General features: G+C 38.8%; 1 protein-coding gene across 1 annotated transcript in view; it reads left to right on the top strand.

Annotated features, from left to right (window-relative positions):
* The window catches only part of LOC311085623 (uncharacterized protein), a 159,792-nt gene extending 150,466 nt beyond the window's left edge, over positions 1–9,326 (top strand). Inside the window, exons 50-55 of the mRNA XM_084118156.1 lie at positions 4,905–5,078; positions 5,169–5,342; positions 5,651–5,824; positions 7,641–7,814; positions 8,744–8,905; positions 9,075–9,326. Coding sequence (XP_083974282.1) covers positions 4,905–5,078; positions 5,169–5,342; positions 5,651–5,824; positions 7,641–7,814; positions 8,744–8,905; positions 9,075–9,261 — 1,045 coding nt within the window. The 3' untranslated portion in view covers positions 9,262–9,326. The remainder of the gene's footprint in view (positions 1–4,904; positions 5,079–5,168; positions 5,343–5,650; positions 5,825–7,640; positions 7,815–8,743; positions 8,906–9,074) is intronic.
* The last annotated feature ends 7,809 nt before the right edge of the window (positions 9,327–17,135 follow it).

Here is a 17,135-nt window from a genome sequence, read left to right as displayed (position 1 = left end):
TAACTATTCATAACAGGTAACATCTGTTTTACAAGATTCACAAGGAGGACAAGTTTGACCTTCCTTTCATAGAGGAGATCAGTAATGGTGAAGCCTGTCTGCCATTACTTCACCTGGACAAGGTTATTAAGTGCACGATATTGAAAAAAAATGCGATAACTCATTAAACAATGCGATATTCGATACGATAATGCTTAAAGTATATAAAATTAACTTAAATTAGATTTAAAATTATATAACCTACATACGTGTTTCACATTCTTTTTGTAACAAGAAAACATCCCTTCAACTTGTGAAAGTGAACAGCAGTGTTTTACTGTATATAAGACATGTTATTTTAACATCAGTGTAAACCACGGGGTTCCGGTTATCCTACATTAGGTCTATTTAACAACAGAAACTGAATAATCAAATGTAAAAGTAAAAAACTGCTTAGTTTTTCACTGTATGAATTATATAAACTGATTAAAGCTTATTAAAGCAAAAAAAAAAAAAATGCATATTGCGATATATACATTTGCGATATTTTGATATATTGTGCTCTACATGTTGTGTTTGGAAACTGCTCTCTGAAACACTTCTCCATGATGTCAAGCCAACGCGAAATCACCTTGCTTACAATGAACTGAGAAAGAAACACCAAACTTTTCAGCAAGATCACCCTGCAATAAATTAAAGGGATAGTTCACCCAAAAATGAAAATTATGTCAGTAATTACTCACCCTCATGTTGTTCCAACAACCGTAAGACCTTCGTTCATCTTCGGAACACAAATTAAGAAAAAAAATAATAATAAGAAAAAAAATGGAGGAGTGAGACAGCTCTCAGTTTAATCAAAAATATCTTAATTTGTGTTCCGAAGATGAACGAAGGTCTTACGGGGTTGGAACAACATGAGGGAGAGTAATTACTGACAGAGTTTTCATTTTTGGGTGAACTAACCCTTTAAGACGCAGCTTCATCAGAGTCATCAGGAGCTGATACCAAGTGTGTAGCTGAAAGCTGTTGGTGTATGAATTGGTAAGGTGCTCAGCAACTGAGTGGAATGCATCAATGTCGACCCTGTGTAGAGCTGACAAAGGTGGTCGTTTCTCAGCAGAGTTGAGATTTTGGAGCGTAGTTGTGGTCAGAGACAGATGGATCCTCCCATTGTGTTTCTGCATCACAGGTCTGGGGCATGTGGCTGTGATCCTCCTCACAGTTGTCCACTGCAACACTGACTCTCATCGATGATCTATGGAAATAATAGAACCATAAACATTTTTACTTTAGTACTTAAAATAGATTTAAATAGTACTTTTTAAATTAGATTTAAATTAGTACTAAAAATGTAGATTTAAATTAGTACTTAAAATGTAGATTTAAATTAGTACTTAAAATGAGAATTAATTAATTTATGATGGCACTCATACTTAGAACAGTGTGAAAAAGAAAGATGCATTAAAAAGGAGACAGTATACACACAATCTCCTAACTCTACGTAGGTCAATATCAATATCTGAATAAGAGATGTAGCTAGCTGGCCTCCTTACAGGAATAATGTGAGCTATTGTAAGACTGTAATGTACCATAATATATTGTACTATCGTGAATATTCATTCATTCTTTATTTCAGACCCTTAGGTCGACATATCACAAAGTAAACGAAATATAAGAAATATGACATATAGGTGGCCAATGGTAATCATGCCAGATTCGTTGTATTTTGTGAACGGCTCGTTACTAATCTTAAATGTATTCATAGAACGGACTTCATCTAACGTTAGGCTAAAAAGCACATAGATAGGCAAGTTAGGAAACAACAGTTAGGTAAGTTAGCTTACCTGAATCTGACAACCTGTTCAGCACCCGCCGGGACTTCTTTACCAGAACATCGTAGCCGACTCGGGGTAAGGGTGTTCGTTCGTCAGTCTGCTCCCCGTCCATAAAATGGTACTAACACACATGGTACAAACACAGCGCTTGGGTGAGCACTTCAAGTTTAGCGCCTTCCGCCATTGCCTCAGGTGCTCCTCGTGTAAATCGTGAAGTACACCACAACATTCCGATCGCTTTAGCCTAAGTTACATTGTGTTCGTAACACCGTTGGTTAAATTGTTCTATCCTCTTAATCCAATTGTTATGTCAGCCCTTAACTGAGCATATAATACTTAACATATTTTACCGTTACAACTATAGAATTACGCTAGAAACTAGCGTAGGTCCTTTCAGCCGGAAGTTGAAGTCCCGCTTAGCCGGAAGTAAGATGACAAAATGAGCGTAATGGCGTCGCCCTTGTTGTCATGGAAAATAAGGTGAATAGAGTTGTTGGGGTACTCGAACTCGGACTCGGACTCGAGTCCGGACTCGAGTCCAATTTTTAATGAACTCGGACTTGTCACGCACTCGGATGAATTTGTACTCGGACTTGACACGGACTCGGACATTTTAGACTCGGAAAATTTGCCGAGTACAGTCGAGTCCGAGCACTGGAGGACACAATATTATTCAAAAACGAAACGAAACGAAACTGCTTAGGCTACATTGTGTTGTGTCAGTGTTGAGCACTGTAGCCAATCACAGATATGTATATTAAGCGCATGAACACAGTGGCCAATCAGAGGCGTTTTGAGTCACCATGCGGAGAAGTCGCTCAAAACGTATGTTCAGAATCAGCGCGAGTTTTATCCTTTCGCAAATCTCCTCATAAACAACAAAGTCTTGACGCGATATAAATAAGAGATTCGCTGTGCAGTGCGGACAACTTCAGTGTTTATGACGAGAGTTTCAGTGAGAGTGCAGAACGCGGTAAGTAAGTGATGGCTTAAAGTGAGCGCTATTGACAATCTAAATAATATATTTTTTCATGCTTGTAGAGGACCAGTGGTTACGTTCACACTGTAAATTAAAAAGAGTGATAGCTGCATTTAAATGTGGGAGAGAATCCGCAGAATTTTAGTCCTGTGAGTCATGAAATTGCGATGATTGACACAGTAACCATAGCAACATGAGAACGTGATAACCAAAGCAACATTTTGGCGTCTAATAATGTTATGATTTTTGTTACATTGATTTAGCCTACACTTTAGTCATAAGTTTACATACACCTTGCAGAATCTCCAAAATGTAATATTTATTTATTTTTTAATGAGGATGATCATAAAAACATTGTTTCTATTTATTACTGCCCTGAAAAATATTTTTCACATAATGGATGTTTAATAGCCTAGTCCACAAGAAAAAATGCAAACACAAAATACAAGACAAATTACATAGGCTTGATTTTAATATTGTGTTTCATTACCTGAATGATCCACAAGTTTTTTTTTTTTTTTTTTTTTTTTTTTTAATGGTTGTTCATGAGGAAAAATCCTCCAGCTCCTGCACATTCTTTGCTTTTCCAGGATCTTCTGCATATTTGACTCTTTACTAGCAGTGACTATGATTGTGAGATCCATCTTGTCACACTGAAGACAACTGATGGACTCATACACAACTATTACAAACCCTGCAAACATTTAGTGATGCTCAAGAAGGAAGCAACCATTAGGAGCCAGGGGGTGTACATTTTTGAACTGGATCATTGGTGTAAATTGCTCTTATTTTATTTAAAAATTAATTAATTAATTTAGTCCTGCCATTTAGAGGCTAAATAAGATATTAGCATGTAAAACAAAATAAGATAATCAAAATAAATAAAAATGAAAAAATCGTCATCTTGCTCAAAAGTTTACTCCTGGCTCTTAATGCATCGTGTTATATTCTTGAGCATTACCTTGCAGAATCTGAAAGATGTACGATAGGTAAACGTAGGACTGTAACTATACATTGGAATCATTTTGTAAGGTTTAACATATTAATTTAAGAGCTCAGTGTTGAGACCTTTCACTGGAATTTGATTGACATGCGATCTGACCAATCATAATGCAGATACCTGCCATTTTTGTCCGACAAACAAACCAAACCAGATAGTAGATTAAAGTCATTGGACTTGAACTTGAAAAATGGTGTGTATTGAATTCTTTTTGCAGTTCTGATGTTCATTCATGTTTAATTCGTGCTATAACTAGAAGATATTATCAGTTCATGTGCTGCTTGAGTTGAGGCCTATATTAAAGCATCACAAAACGGTGTGTATTGTTTTAATTTCATAAAAATTACACAATTTGAAAGCTGAGACTTTATTTCATACCAGAAGTAGCCTTGTCTTGTCTGTTGGCGCATTGTCAGTGTCCTCTTTGCTCCGCAATATATATTTCACTGTGTGAGAACATGTGGAGTGAGAGCGGAATGGCTTGTCGGACGTAGCGACAGTAAGAGGGGCGGGTCTCTGTGAAAGGTCAATTTAAAACCATTTAAATCTTTGTGGACTCGGCCGGACTCGACTCGGACTCGGATGTTAAGGACTCGGACTCAAGTGCGACTCGGCCCTCTTTGGACTCGGACTTGGACTCGGACTCGATTGTTAAGGACTTGGACTCGACTCGGACTCGACAATGGTGGACTCGGACCCAACACTACGAGCCAATTTTGTAAAATGTAAGGAGTAGAAATTACCGATATTTGTGTTAAAATGTAAGGAGTAAAATTAAAAAGTCGGCACAAAAATAAATAGTAAAGTAAAAATATCTGAAAAATCTACTTGAGTACAGTTACGAAGTATTTGTACTTCCCATCACTGGACCCAAACCACGGAGTGCAGGGGCTCGACCCTCATTCTTTGAGAAGAGGGCCAAGCAGACGCTGGCTCACACGGAAGCATTCCTATAGCATCAATGCCATGACACAGTGTCGAGTTCCACTCGAAAGGGAACTAGTGTGACGGTCAAAATTAGACAGTGTAAATTAAAATAAAAGTCTGTAGCTCTTTGGTAAGGTGGTTATCATAGATCTGAGTCATTTCATTTTCCTCTTTTTCTCTTCAGTCTGTGTGGATGCAGCATTACAGAGAAACAGTGTCTCAGTCTGAGTTCATCTTTGTGTTTAAACCTTTCACACCTGAGAGAGCTGGACCTCAGTAAGAATGAACTAAAAAACACAGGAGTGAATCACTTATGTGACGTACTGAAGGATTCACACTGTAAACTGGAGAGATTGAGGTCAGTAACATTCACTGAGAATAAAGAGACAAGTGTTTTGGTATTTGAATGAATCAGAATGAAAAGTTTTATTTTTCCATGTACATGTAGGTTCAGATACTGTGATATGACAGATGAAGGTTGTTCTGCTGTGACTTCAGCTCTGAAATCAAACCCATCACACCTGAAAGAGCTGGACCTGAGTGGGAATCAACTAGGAGACTCAGGAGTGAAAAACCTCTGTGATCTACTGAGGAACAAACAATGCAAGCTGGAAAAACTAGAGTTAGTATCATTACTTTTATTAAGAAACATTTGTATTTAGTGATGGTAAACTACACTCAACTATATTGTGATTTATGTACCAAATTTCCTTGTTTTTCCCACATTAAAAATAGTACACTGAAATGTACATTTTTCAATTATTAATATAGTTGATCCTATATCTTAATCTACACGAATAATGAATTGTCCATTTTTTTGTCCAAGTGCAGATGGCACCATTCTCAAATCCTTTTGCTTATGGTTATACAATTAAGTTTCCAGACTTAACATGGATCTGAGTCATTGTTATTTTCTCTTTCTGTCTTCAGCTTGTGTGGATGCAGTATTACAGAGAAACACTGTCTCATCCTGACTCTGGGTCTGTGTTTAAACCCATCACACCTGAGAGAGCTGGACCTCAGTGAGAATGAACTAAAAAATGCAGGAGAGAAGCACTTATGTGATGTACTGAAGGATTCACACTGTAAACTGGAGAGATTGAGGTCAGTAACATTCACATACAAGAATCAAAACATGTTTAACCTGACATTTTAAGACCCTGATATACTTAAAGGTATAGTGGAGGATTTTCTTTTTCCGGGTGGATCATCAAGACTATTGGTCCTCCTAGTTGTCAATCATTCTGGTGATATGTTTACGTAAGGCCGTCGTACTTGCTCGTCCCTAGGTAGTTTTCGCTTTCTGCGCATGCGCACTTTCAGGTGTTTATGTGTGGTGAGCTACGGTTTCAGCCATTCATTGAAGCTCCCCGTTCTCACCGGGTTTTTTCAAAATGTCTGAGGGTCGCAAGAGAAAAAGTATCTACGAATTGTATGACAAGAAGAGAAAGGCCTCTGAAGAAAGAAACAAGACCAGAGTGTTTTGGGGAGAATATTTCACACGTTGGCGTGCGCTAAAAGCACAGGTTGGGCTTCCCACTGATGCCTCAGTCGTGAAGTTTCTACTCGACAGGTAAAGTTTGGCATGCTATTTGGAGAAATCAATTTAAAATCACTGCTAGTAAAAGTTAATGTAAGCTATGATTAGCGATGGCGAGTCTGATATAGTGGAAAAAGTGCAAATCTTCTTTTGGAAAGTAGGCTTGTATGAGCCATGCTGACAGCAACTTGTAAACAGAGCGTGTACGAGGAGAACTAGGCTCGTGCATGCTCTCCATGCACACGTTTAATAGGCGTTCCCTCTCGGGAACAGGTAGAGTGTTGCGCATGTGCATTTTTTCAAAAAGTGGAGAGGGCGGTTCTTTTCTAAAATTCGGGAAGATCCTCCACTATACCTTTAAAATAAAATGGAAGACCATGTGTTACATGATTTCAAATGAAATCTTGAGTTTGTTTATTGAGTTTATATTATTGTGGTTAAGGTAAAGTTGAGAGTTTAAAAAAAAAGTCTGCCTTTAACTCATAGACTGTAAAAAAATATGGACGACGCCCCTTCGCTCTCTTCCATTGGTGAGAACCGAAGCCGCCAGTGTCCCGATATGGTACATCTTGGGGTTTGAGTCTGCGCAGTAGCGATTTCGGGACCAGACCTGCGCAGTAGTAAGCAGGAAGTAAAGCCGCAAAATCAAGGCCCCGCCCTCACTCTCTGTGTGAAATAATTAATTATAGAAATTTAGATATTAAATTTAAAGCTCCAATCTCCTCAGTCCTCAGAAGATCCCGAAAAAAAGTCTGTTGGTGCCTACTAGTGACTACTTCGCTCAGAGAACCTGTCAATCACAGCTGTCAATCATGACGTCACACCACCGTTTTTATAGCATCAAATAACTAACTAAAAACAAACTTATTTTAAAAACAAACTCTTGAATTTACATCAGCGTGATAAAAACAACAGTAAATGACAGAAACCACCTTCGGAAAAAAGATATTTGAAGTGTAATTAAATTGTTTAGTTGGTCTCAAGTCCCATTGAATAACACGGGAAGGCGGGGTTTATGACCTATACTAGGACCAGTCACCGGGTGGCGATCGAGATGTTTTGGCTTCACTTTTCAGGGCTTGTGCGGCACGCTTGCTTTAACTCCACACACTCAGAATGTGTGAATCTGGCATTACATATTTAAATGCTGGATGAAAAGTCTGCATCCAACAACATGGGTATAGTATCCACTCAGCTGTTTTGAATTTCTTATTACATCTGAGTGAAAAACTAATTTTATACTCAATATATTGGGGCTTCATCTTGTAAAGAGCGTAAGTGCACATTATATTTGTGGCAAATCTTTCACTTTAGTCTTTTTGCCATGAAGATGATATACCTTTATAGAATAAAAAGTTTGTTTCATTTCTTCCAATGTAGGTTAAGATACTGTGGTATGACATCTGAAGGTTGTTCTGCTCTGACTTCAGCTCTGAAATCAAACCTATCACACCTGAGAGAACTGGATCTGAGTGGGAATAAAATAAAAAACAAAGGTCTGAAGCACTTATGTGGCGTACTGAAGGATTCACAATGTAAACTGGAGAGATTGAGGTGAGAAGCATTTGTCTACAACAGAGGTGCTCCTGGAGGCCAACATCCTGCAGAGTTTAGCTCCAACCTGTTCCAACACAACTGTCTGGAAGTTTATTGTAATCTTAAAGACCTTGATTAGCTGCTTCAGGTGTGTTTAAATAGAGTTGAAGCTAAACTCTCCAACTAAGGGGCCATTTACAGCATTTTCAACTGCGTTTTGGCCATTCATTTACATGGCAAAGCACTTTAGGTCTTTGAAATCACAAACTTTTTGAAAACTACTGTTATCTTTTCTGTGTAAACTACAAAAAAAACGCAAATTTATGAAATCATGCTCATGCATATTACATATTCAGGCTATAGGCTCGTTGTTTCTCTTCAAAGTGACATTGCCCCCATTGGCCTAGCATGCATAATGCCGTTTTTTTAGTCAATTTCGCAGATCCTTGGGATCTTTTTGACAGTGTTGTTATCTGTACACGAAAAATGCAAAGGAAAAGTGTTTCTGTTTTTAGTACTTGGATGTTGTGTAATGTAGCCTGAAGGACAGCGGCACTCCAGGAGCAGGATTTGATACACCTGACATTATTTAAATTAATAAAATTCATAGCCACCAATTCAAAAAAATTATTTAATACACCATAATATTTTTATTTAGACTGCAAGGGAAAATAAAATGCTCAAAGTTTACATGTCTTGGATGAGATCCGGCATGAATTTTGAGGACATTAATTCACTGAATTAGCGCCAAAAGTGACATAGTGCACCTTTGATGTCAATGTTATTTCAAGCTTATTATTAGTACTTATTGATTTTGTTCTAACTGGTTATTATATTGAAAGCAGGCATCGGAACTGCTGGACAAAGACTAATATGATCACACCTTAAAAAGTTAATTTCTAACTCTAAGGGTTAAAGTGAAAGTCTCTTTCTCTGTCTTTTTCTAGCCTAAATGACTGTGGTGTTACAGATGTGGCTTGTTTGGCCCAGACTTTGGCTAAGACCAAAGCATTGCATTTTTTAAAAGAACTTGATCTGAATAAGAATAAGATAAGAAACTCAAAGAAGCAGCTCAGTAAAGTCCTCGACGACTCAGACTGTAACCTGAGGTGAGTAAACATCTTTTTGTCATGTCACACTAACGCCATAATTAATAAGATTACAGGAATTGAATGTTAGTGTAATCTGTTGTAAATAACTATATTTCAATTACTTTTTTTTATATATTCAATTTAGCCGAAACCGATTATTTTCTCTTTTGATTCCTCGATCTTACAGGCTCGACAGCGAACAGACTCTGTTCAGAGCTGGTCTAAACTGCGTTGGTTTATGGTTTACATCTAAATCTCAGAAACCTGTGAAATCACCAGGACTGGACCAGACACTATCAGATGAGGAATCTTCAGAAGAGCTTCACTTCAGCACTGTAATGTGTGATGATATGATGTTTGTAACCAAAATCTAACAAAATCAGTGTTTGTATGAGTTTTAAATCTTTGAGAAGAGCACTGTGTCATTTCTAGAGCTATACATAACAAATAACAAACAAATGTGAAGTTTATTACATTGTTATTAATTACATTATATTATATTTTTATATATTAGTTTATTATACTTACTATTTAAATGATTACTAATGCATAGAGGTGGAATGCAGCATTAATAGAGATATACACATGAGTAATGCTAAATGTTTACTGAGCAAAGTGGTTACTTTTACATTTTATGCTTTAATTAAATATTTTGTGCTTGTTTTAAGTGTGTCTGCATATTCTGTAAAGCTCTTATTTTCTGTTGTATTTGATGTTTGTTTTTACTTTTTATAAAGCACATTGTGCTATGTAGCTATGAAAGTGCTATAAAATATAAAGTACAAGGAGCTTTCCTGTTTCAGAAGTTCAGCATTAATTAACCAGTCCTTCGTGTTCAAAGCAGTTGTAATGGAATTCATCTAACAAAATCCTTTCCTCCCACACGTCGCCGTCATCGGACTCATCACTTGACGGTGTAAACGTAAATATTACTCAAACAAACCTTTTCAGAAACTAAGCCATTATACAGTAGCCTATATCTCATACATTTTATGTAGGCTACAGAATGCATTTATTTTTGTTACTTTGTATAGTAAGTTGTGCCTGCCCAAATATATATTCTCTTAGTTCTGTGAAGAAAAATTAAGGTAAGAGTTTCATTGTGTTTTGTACACTATACTCTGTATGTGAGACACTAATGATTTGACCAGAAAGGACTGAATAGAGTCTCCCCATACACAAAAGAATTATATTTGAAATATATTTTCAGGATATATTTTGGAGTATATGCAAATATTTGAAATTGGCCCAATAAATATATTTCATACTTATATTTCATATATTTTTGTTATATTTCAGAATATATTTCAATGTATTTGGAATATATGCCACATATATTTTTGACACTTTTGGGGACCCATACAGAAATATATTCTGAAATATAACAAAAATATATGAAATATAAGTATGAAATATATTTATTGGGCCAATTTCAAATATTTGCATATATTCCAAAATATATCCTGAAAATATATTTATTTTATGTATGGGTCAGGTGGTAACGCTATAATCACCCTCAAATGAAAGCAATGGCTTCTGTTATATACTTTCAGTTAGATACTGTAATAAACAGATTTGACATACGCTCCCATGTGTATTTGTGTTTGTGCTCTGGAGTAGGTTTCTTTTTGCAGCGTTGAGGTGTGCAGCCAAGGTGAAAAGGAAATATATTTAAATATTTTTTACATACTTAATATATTTAAATTGTACTATACTAAGTGCGTATTAAATGTATCATTTTGAAACAACTTCAGGTATATTAAGTGTATTTCAAGATATGCTTAAGATCAATTAAATCTAAAGCTAAAATGGAACCACTTCAAGTACATTTAGTGCATTTAAGTGTATTTCTTTACGGTTCATATAAAATATACTTTCATATTTCTTAAACTACAGTTAGAATATATTTGAAGCTTCATTTTAATGCACTTCAAGAACATTTAAATAGCATTTCAGCTCATTAAAAATGTATTAGCATTACACTAATAGTTTATCATAAAACTTTTATTCAGTATTCAAATTGTTACAAGTGCAAATAATTAAATATAAATGTTAAGACATACACAGTGTCAGGTTTGGTACAGGAAGCAGACAAGAAGGTAAGTTTTAAGTGCTTTATTTGCAGAACGGAACGGATCCAGTGGAGAATGGTGAGTATGCAGATAACAGATAAACAATGGTAACTTAACTCAATGATAATAATGTCTCTATTGCAGGTGATGATGGCAGATGACGGATGAACCAAGCTGAAGAAGATCGGGAAAGCAGGTAAGTATCCAGATGACAAGAGGTGAGTCTGTGTGTCAATGTTAGAGGCGTGTATTGACGAGACCAGACAAAGAGTGAGTGACTGAGTGCTGAATATAAAGGTGAGCTGATGGGATCCAGGTGACGGTAATTACTACTTAGAGGAGAGTGAGTGCAGGTGTGTGCCAAGGAGGATTCTGGGGAGTGTAGTGCAGAGACAGATGAGGAAGACAAACGGTGGAAGTGACGCGCAGACTTTGAAATCAAGAAAACTTTATACTATCTTGTTTTTTACATTGCAAAATAAATACAGGGTACATTAAAAAATTACAGCAGCATATATAATCTCTTGAACAAAATACATAACAAAGATCAGTGAAATGCTATGCTATTTTTTTTTGTAGAACATTTCAGTTATACCTGCATTACTGAAAAGTACATTATGAATATTACATCACTAAATAAGCATCACGATGACATTTTCTGAAAAAATAAAAGTTACAGAAAAACAATGTGCAGAAATGAATAATACATTATTTACAAACTTAGGCCTACAAATGGCTGAACCATAGAAACCAGTTTGAATGTCACATCTTCATCTTCAAGTGGACGATCACTTCTTTCAGTACGACTCATTTTCTGCAACTGAGGGCTTGTGGTTCAGACACAGTAGTATTTGAAGACTGCTTTATCACAGGATCTGTGAAAGGGAAGAAGAATTTATATAAAAGGAACATTTTTGTATCCATGTTTGAATATATGTTTAATAATTTGCATAGAAATGCATTAGAATTCCGTTGACTTACCTTTCAAAGCTTTGACTATATCAAGCTGGACATGAGTGTCCATTTTTATCCTCTTGTCTGACGTCACTATACAGCACTCTATGAGTTAGGCTACATTGAACATGAGATTAGAAGAAGCCCAACACAACTTACAGTGAGCAAAGTTCAATCAAAAAGTGATATAGTTATTTGCAACAATAAAGCAACCTGTGAGTATTAGAGAGTATGTTGTATATGTTGTATATTGATAATTGTGCTTTATTTAAACCAAGGATATTTCCCATGAACGTGTCTATTGTGGTCATGCTAACATGCACTCTCTTCACCTCTGTTGCAAAGATTTAAGGAAATTAGAAGTTGTGCAAAATATTGTATGCCAGGACAACTAGGACAAGCGACTTGCACCTTTACCAAAAAAACAAAACAATTATGACACAAATTAGACACCTGAATGGACACCTTGCTAAAATTTTCCTAACTGTCAATCACCTTTCAAAAGGCCTGATTCAAAAAATCTCTATAACAGAGGTGATATTAGACTAAACCATAATTACTACTCTCTTCTTCGCTTGTCTCTGCACTGATTTCAGTTTTTCTTCTATAACAGCTGGTATGAAAAACAAAAAATATTAATATTTAAAAATATTATTTTATGAGATATAATATATAATATAATGTAACGACAATGAGAAGAAATCAACCACAGACTAATTTTCTTCCAGAAAATTAATTCAAACTCTCTACTTCCTGCCGAACAAAACAGAAGATTGGTTCAGAACGTCAAATGATCCTCATCACTCTGGCTATTTAAAAGAGCCTCCCCCAACACTAACTAAATAACTGGTCAATGGCTAGCTTTGTGGCCAACTACGGACTGGTTAAGATAAAGACAGTGTCCTCACAGTCCAGAGCCATAAGTCACCCATCCTGGCGCCACAGAGTCTGCAAAAGACCCTTCTAATGACCAAACCAACGAAAACCCCCAACTAAGAACTTTTATGAGCCCAGCTAAAGGAAGAACTTGTCAATATGAGGGGGTTTTTAAAAGACAAATTGGTTCAGAAATGACACCACAGCATTCCTTAAGACCTCTGAACAGAACAAACAGTGTTCTGTCTCTTCAAACCAGAGAACTGATTCTTACCAATAAACTACATAAAATCATTTAAGAACAATTCTCAATGGACTTACAATCAAACAATCACGCAACTACATAATCCTGTGTGTTTCCACCACTTATATGCATATTCTAATAAGATATACTTTAATCCCATATAATTCATGTAATTGTTATAATTATTAGGTGTGTGAATGACAGTGTGTACTGTTTCATATCAATGCTATCTTACGAACACAACTAGCAAGATGGCTTGAATGATATCGGTGTAATATGTTTTGATCTTCTTTTAATTAGAAATCATGTCTAAACTGTGGCCTCTGTCCTCTCTGCTTAAAAGTTAGAGAACACACCAACACTCCAGATTTACGATGAGACAAAGCCAGTGTCTAATTGGTCCGCTCTCTTCAGGAGGGGGGACAAACTTTTAGTTAAAACCTTAGACCCAAAAACTAAGCTCTCTCTCTCGCTGCTCTAAAAGCTCTAAGCTCTCTAAGTTCCGGCAGACTAGTACCATGTAACAAACGAGCAGAAATAACCCAAATCAAGATCTGTAGAACATGGGTTAAACAGTTTCATTCAAGCCGTCTTACTACTCTCGTCTAAGTCTTCTTTTCTTTTCTAAGTCTTCCTTTATTTTCCGATTGAAAGTCTCGGTTTTAAGTTAAGTTTTGCTGCAAAGTTTCGTTCCACGATTCGCGGCTGCAACGCACGCTTTCAACTTCAAAGACTCATTCAACCATCAGCAACCGCCAGCCACACGTGACTGGTTCTCGCCCCATCTATCCATGCACAAGGAGACCACAGCCGACGAACGAACCCGGGGGAACCCTCTGTTACGCAACGAAGGGAATTCCCAAAAAGGAACGAGAAGACAAGCAAGTAACCTCCAGACTGAAAGCTAAACTGGTGTATTTATATAACTTTAATAACCTGCCTAAAACGATAGAAGGGTTAAATTAATGTTTGATGGTTCGTTCAGGTCATGTCTAAGTGCATTATGGAATCGTGAGATTTCATCCTTTCACTCTTAAACCCACTCTTTCCTCACTCTCTTCCTTTCTGCAACTCGTATGAATGTGTGTGTGTGTGTGTGCGTGTGTGTGTGTTTGTGTTAGACATTAGCTGTACGTGTTAGTATATAATCAATAAAGTATTGTTTGTATTTGAAAAGAGATTGCTTGTGTATGTGCTTATCAAATTTTATTGTCTTGAACTTCGATCAAAAGTTACCTATGCTGTTACCCTATTTCTTAATTTACTGTTAGGGGGTTATTCTTTCTTGGCCAGGAAGATATTATATTTCCTAGAGTTAATAATTGTTTATGCTTTCTGTTCATTGGATGAACTGATAAATTATCATATTATTGATTCTGTTACAGTAAATAATTGAAAATAATTAAATTATTAATTATTGATCATAATTCGTTATGAATAATAATTAATAATATTTATACGTGGGCGTATAAACGCTACAATAATATAATATGTTTATATTAAACACACACACACACACACACACACACACACACACACACACACAAGGCAGGCAAATTATGATGAATGATTTGTTCTCTTGCGAGAGTCCTCTCGTACTGTGTTTTTGTAAAAACGCTACGGGAAAAACTCTTTTTTCACGAAATACTGAAGCAAAAAATTATCCTTAATTTTCCATATATGTAAAGCGCGTTGCAGCAGTACACAGCTATGGCGAAACAGCTTGCTCGCTCATTGGCTGTTCTGCGGCAACTGCATAAGCCTATCGAGCGAGGCCTGAAGTGACGTCAGGCCAATGAGGGCGCTTCGCGCCCTCCTTGCCACTTCCCGCCGAGACGGGTGTGGCTAACCTCTATAAAAGGAGCTCGAAAAGGCTGATTCACTTGATTTTCATCTCTTCAGCGAAGCTCACGCATCGCTGGATCACGAGGAAGCACGCGTCGTCTGATGCAAGCACTTCAGCGGGACGAGCCCTCGAAGCCACTGGCCAACGCCGCCTTCTACCGCCGTACCTGCTGCGCTTTCCGACGCCATATCCTTTCCATTCTATTGTTCTTGTGTGTGTGTGTTCGCTTTGCAACACTCACCCCTAAAAGAGCTGCGTCTTTTTCAAGATGCCTTCTCATGCAGCGCTCGCGCTCGCTGACGGCGAAACGCCTTCACTCCGAGCCAATTGCCTACGGTGACTCTGAGGACTCGCCGGGCATCCTTTCCGAGGCTGCCCTTCCTGGAAGCGGATGGCGGGATTAGTTTTTCTTTACGTTACAAGAAAAGCTACCCTGCCTCTGCACGCGTCATTCACCGGCGAAGAAGAAAAGAGTGTTCTTAGTCCCGCCGTTGGTCGGTCTGACCTCTTTTCTCTCACATTTCTCAGTTCCCTGTTCGGCGACTGGAAATATTATTGCAGCAAGTGAGTCTGTTATAACACGCTTGCCTGCCAGCAAACGCCGAAGAATACATGTTGACGCCGCTTTCAAAAGCCTGTATCCCCCTGTGGCTCAGTGGTGGAATTATAGGTTTTCCGCATGGGAGACCGGAGTTCGAATCCCGGTCTAGCGGCATATATATTTATGCCGCCAATGCTTCGCTCTGTCAGTCCCCTGAAGGCGACTGCAGAGATGCATTTTGCAGCCAGCGAGCGCGTAGTACCCGCTTGTCTGCAATCGAACACCGTTTCTACGGTTCCCGTGTGTCACTGGCGAAAGGAGAATGGAGTGTTTTCAGCCCCGCTGAAACTGGGCGATATCCACTCTTCTCACATTCTGGCATTTTTCAGGCGTCTGAAAATGTTAGTATTGCATGTTGTGCTTACTCGCATGCCTGCAAGCAAACGCCAGTGTGGATAATACTCGCGCTGACTTTATGTCTATGTATCTTCACTGTGGTCCAGTGGTAGATTCTTAGGCTTTTGCGCGGGGGATCCGAGTTCGAATCCCGGGTCTGCCGGCAGAAAATATTTATGCCGCCGAATGCAAATCACTCTGTTTGTTCCCCGAGAGGCAACTGCAGACGTGTTTTTTGCAGCCCACGAGCACGTGGTACATGGCCGGACTTCTACCGAAGTCCCGGCCACGGCCGATGATGCTATATGTGTAGAGAAGATGCCCACTGCCTAGTGCCCATCCCTACACACTAGCACAGCCCTTCACACAGGGCCCGTGCTCATATATTCGACTCGGGTCGATCACGCACACAACATAGTGAACGTGCCCACTGCCTAGTGCACACAAACACTATGTTCTGCATGCCTTGTGGTTTCTGTAAAGACGAAACCTGTGTGCATTCACTCTGCTCAGGCAGACAGTGCACTCATTGCAGTAACTGTGCCCGCTCTCCCGCGCCCACACTTACTCACGGCCATTATATGTCCTACGGGACTCGCCCAGCCCTCCTTTGCTCGGTTAAACACCGCAGCGGGGTCGAGCGCAGGCATTCTGTCTGCTGTGATCAGCGCGCTTCCCCCTCGGTAGAACGCGCTTCATAAAAGAATTTAAATAAATAAAATCCCGGCCGCGGCCGATGGTGCTTCAGGTGCCCAGTGCCCATCCCTACACACAAGCACAGCCCTACACTCAGGGCTCGCGCACATAAAATCGACTCAGGTCGATTGCGCTTCCAACATAGTAAAAGTGCCCACTTCCCAGAGCCCACAAACACTATGTCACACAGATCACAGGTTTTCTGTTGTCCCGGCCACGGCCGATGGTGCTATAAATGTAGCGTTGATGCCCACTGCCCAGTGCCCATCCCTACACACAAGCACAGCCCTACACTCAGGGCTCGCGCACATAAAATCGACTCAGGTCGATTGCGCTTCCAACATAGTAAAAGTGCCCACTTCCCAGTGCCCACAAACACTATGTCTCACAGATCAGAGGCTCTCTGTAAAAACGGGACCTGTGTGCGCTCGCTCTGCTCAGGCAGGCAGCGCGTCCAAAGCAGTGAATGTGCCCGTTTCCCGCCCACATTTACTCGCAGACAGCATGAGTCCCACGAGACTTTCTCAGCCCTCCCTCACTCAGTTAAGCACTGTAGTAGGGTCGAGGACGAGCGTTCTGCCCGCTGTAATAAGCGCGCTCCCCGCCTCGAATGTCACAGGCGT

This window comes from Abramis brama, assembly GCF_963993115.1.
Source record: "Abramis brama genome assembly, chromosome: 6".
Lineage (NCBI taxonomy): Eukaryota > Metazoa > Chordata > Actinopteri > Cypriniformes > Leuciscidae > Abramis > Abramis brama.
This window is presented reverse-complemented; position numbering and strand designations above follow the sequence as displayed.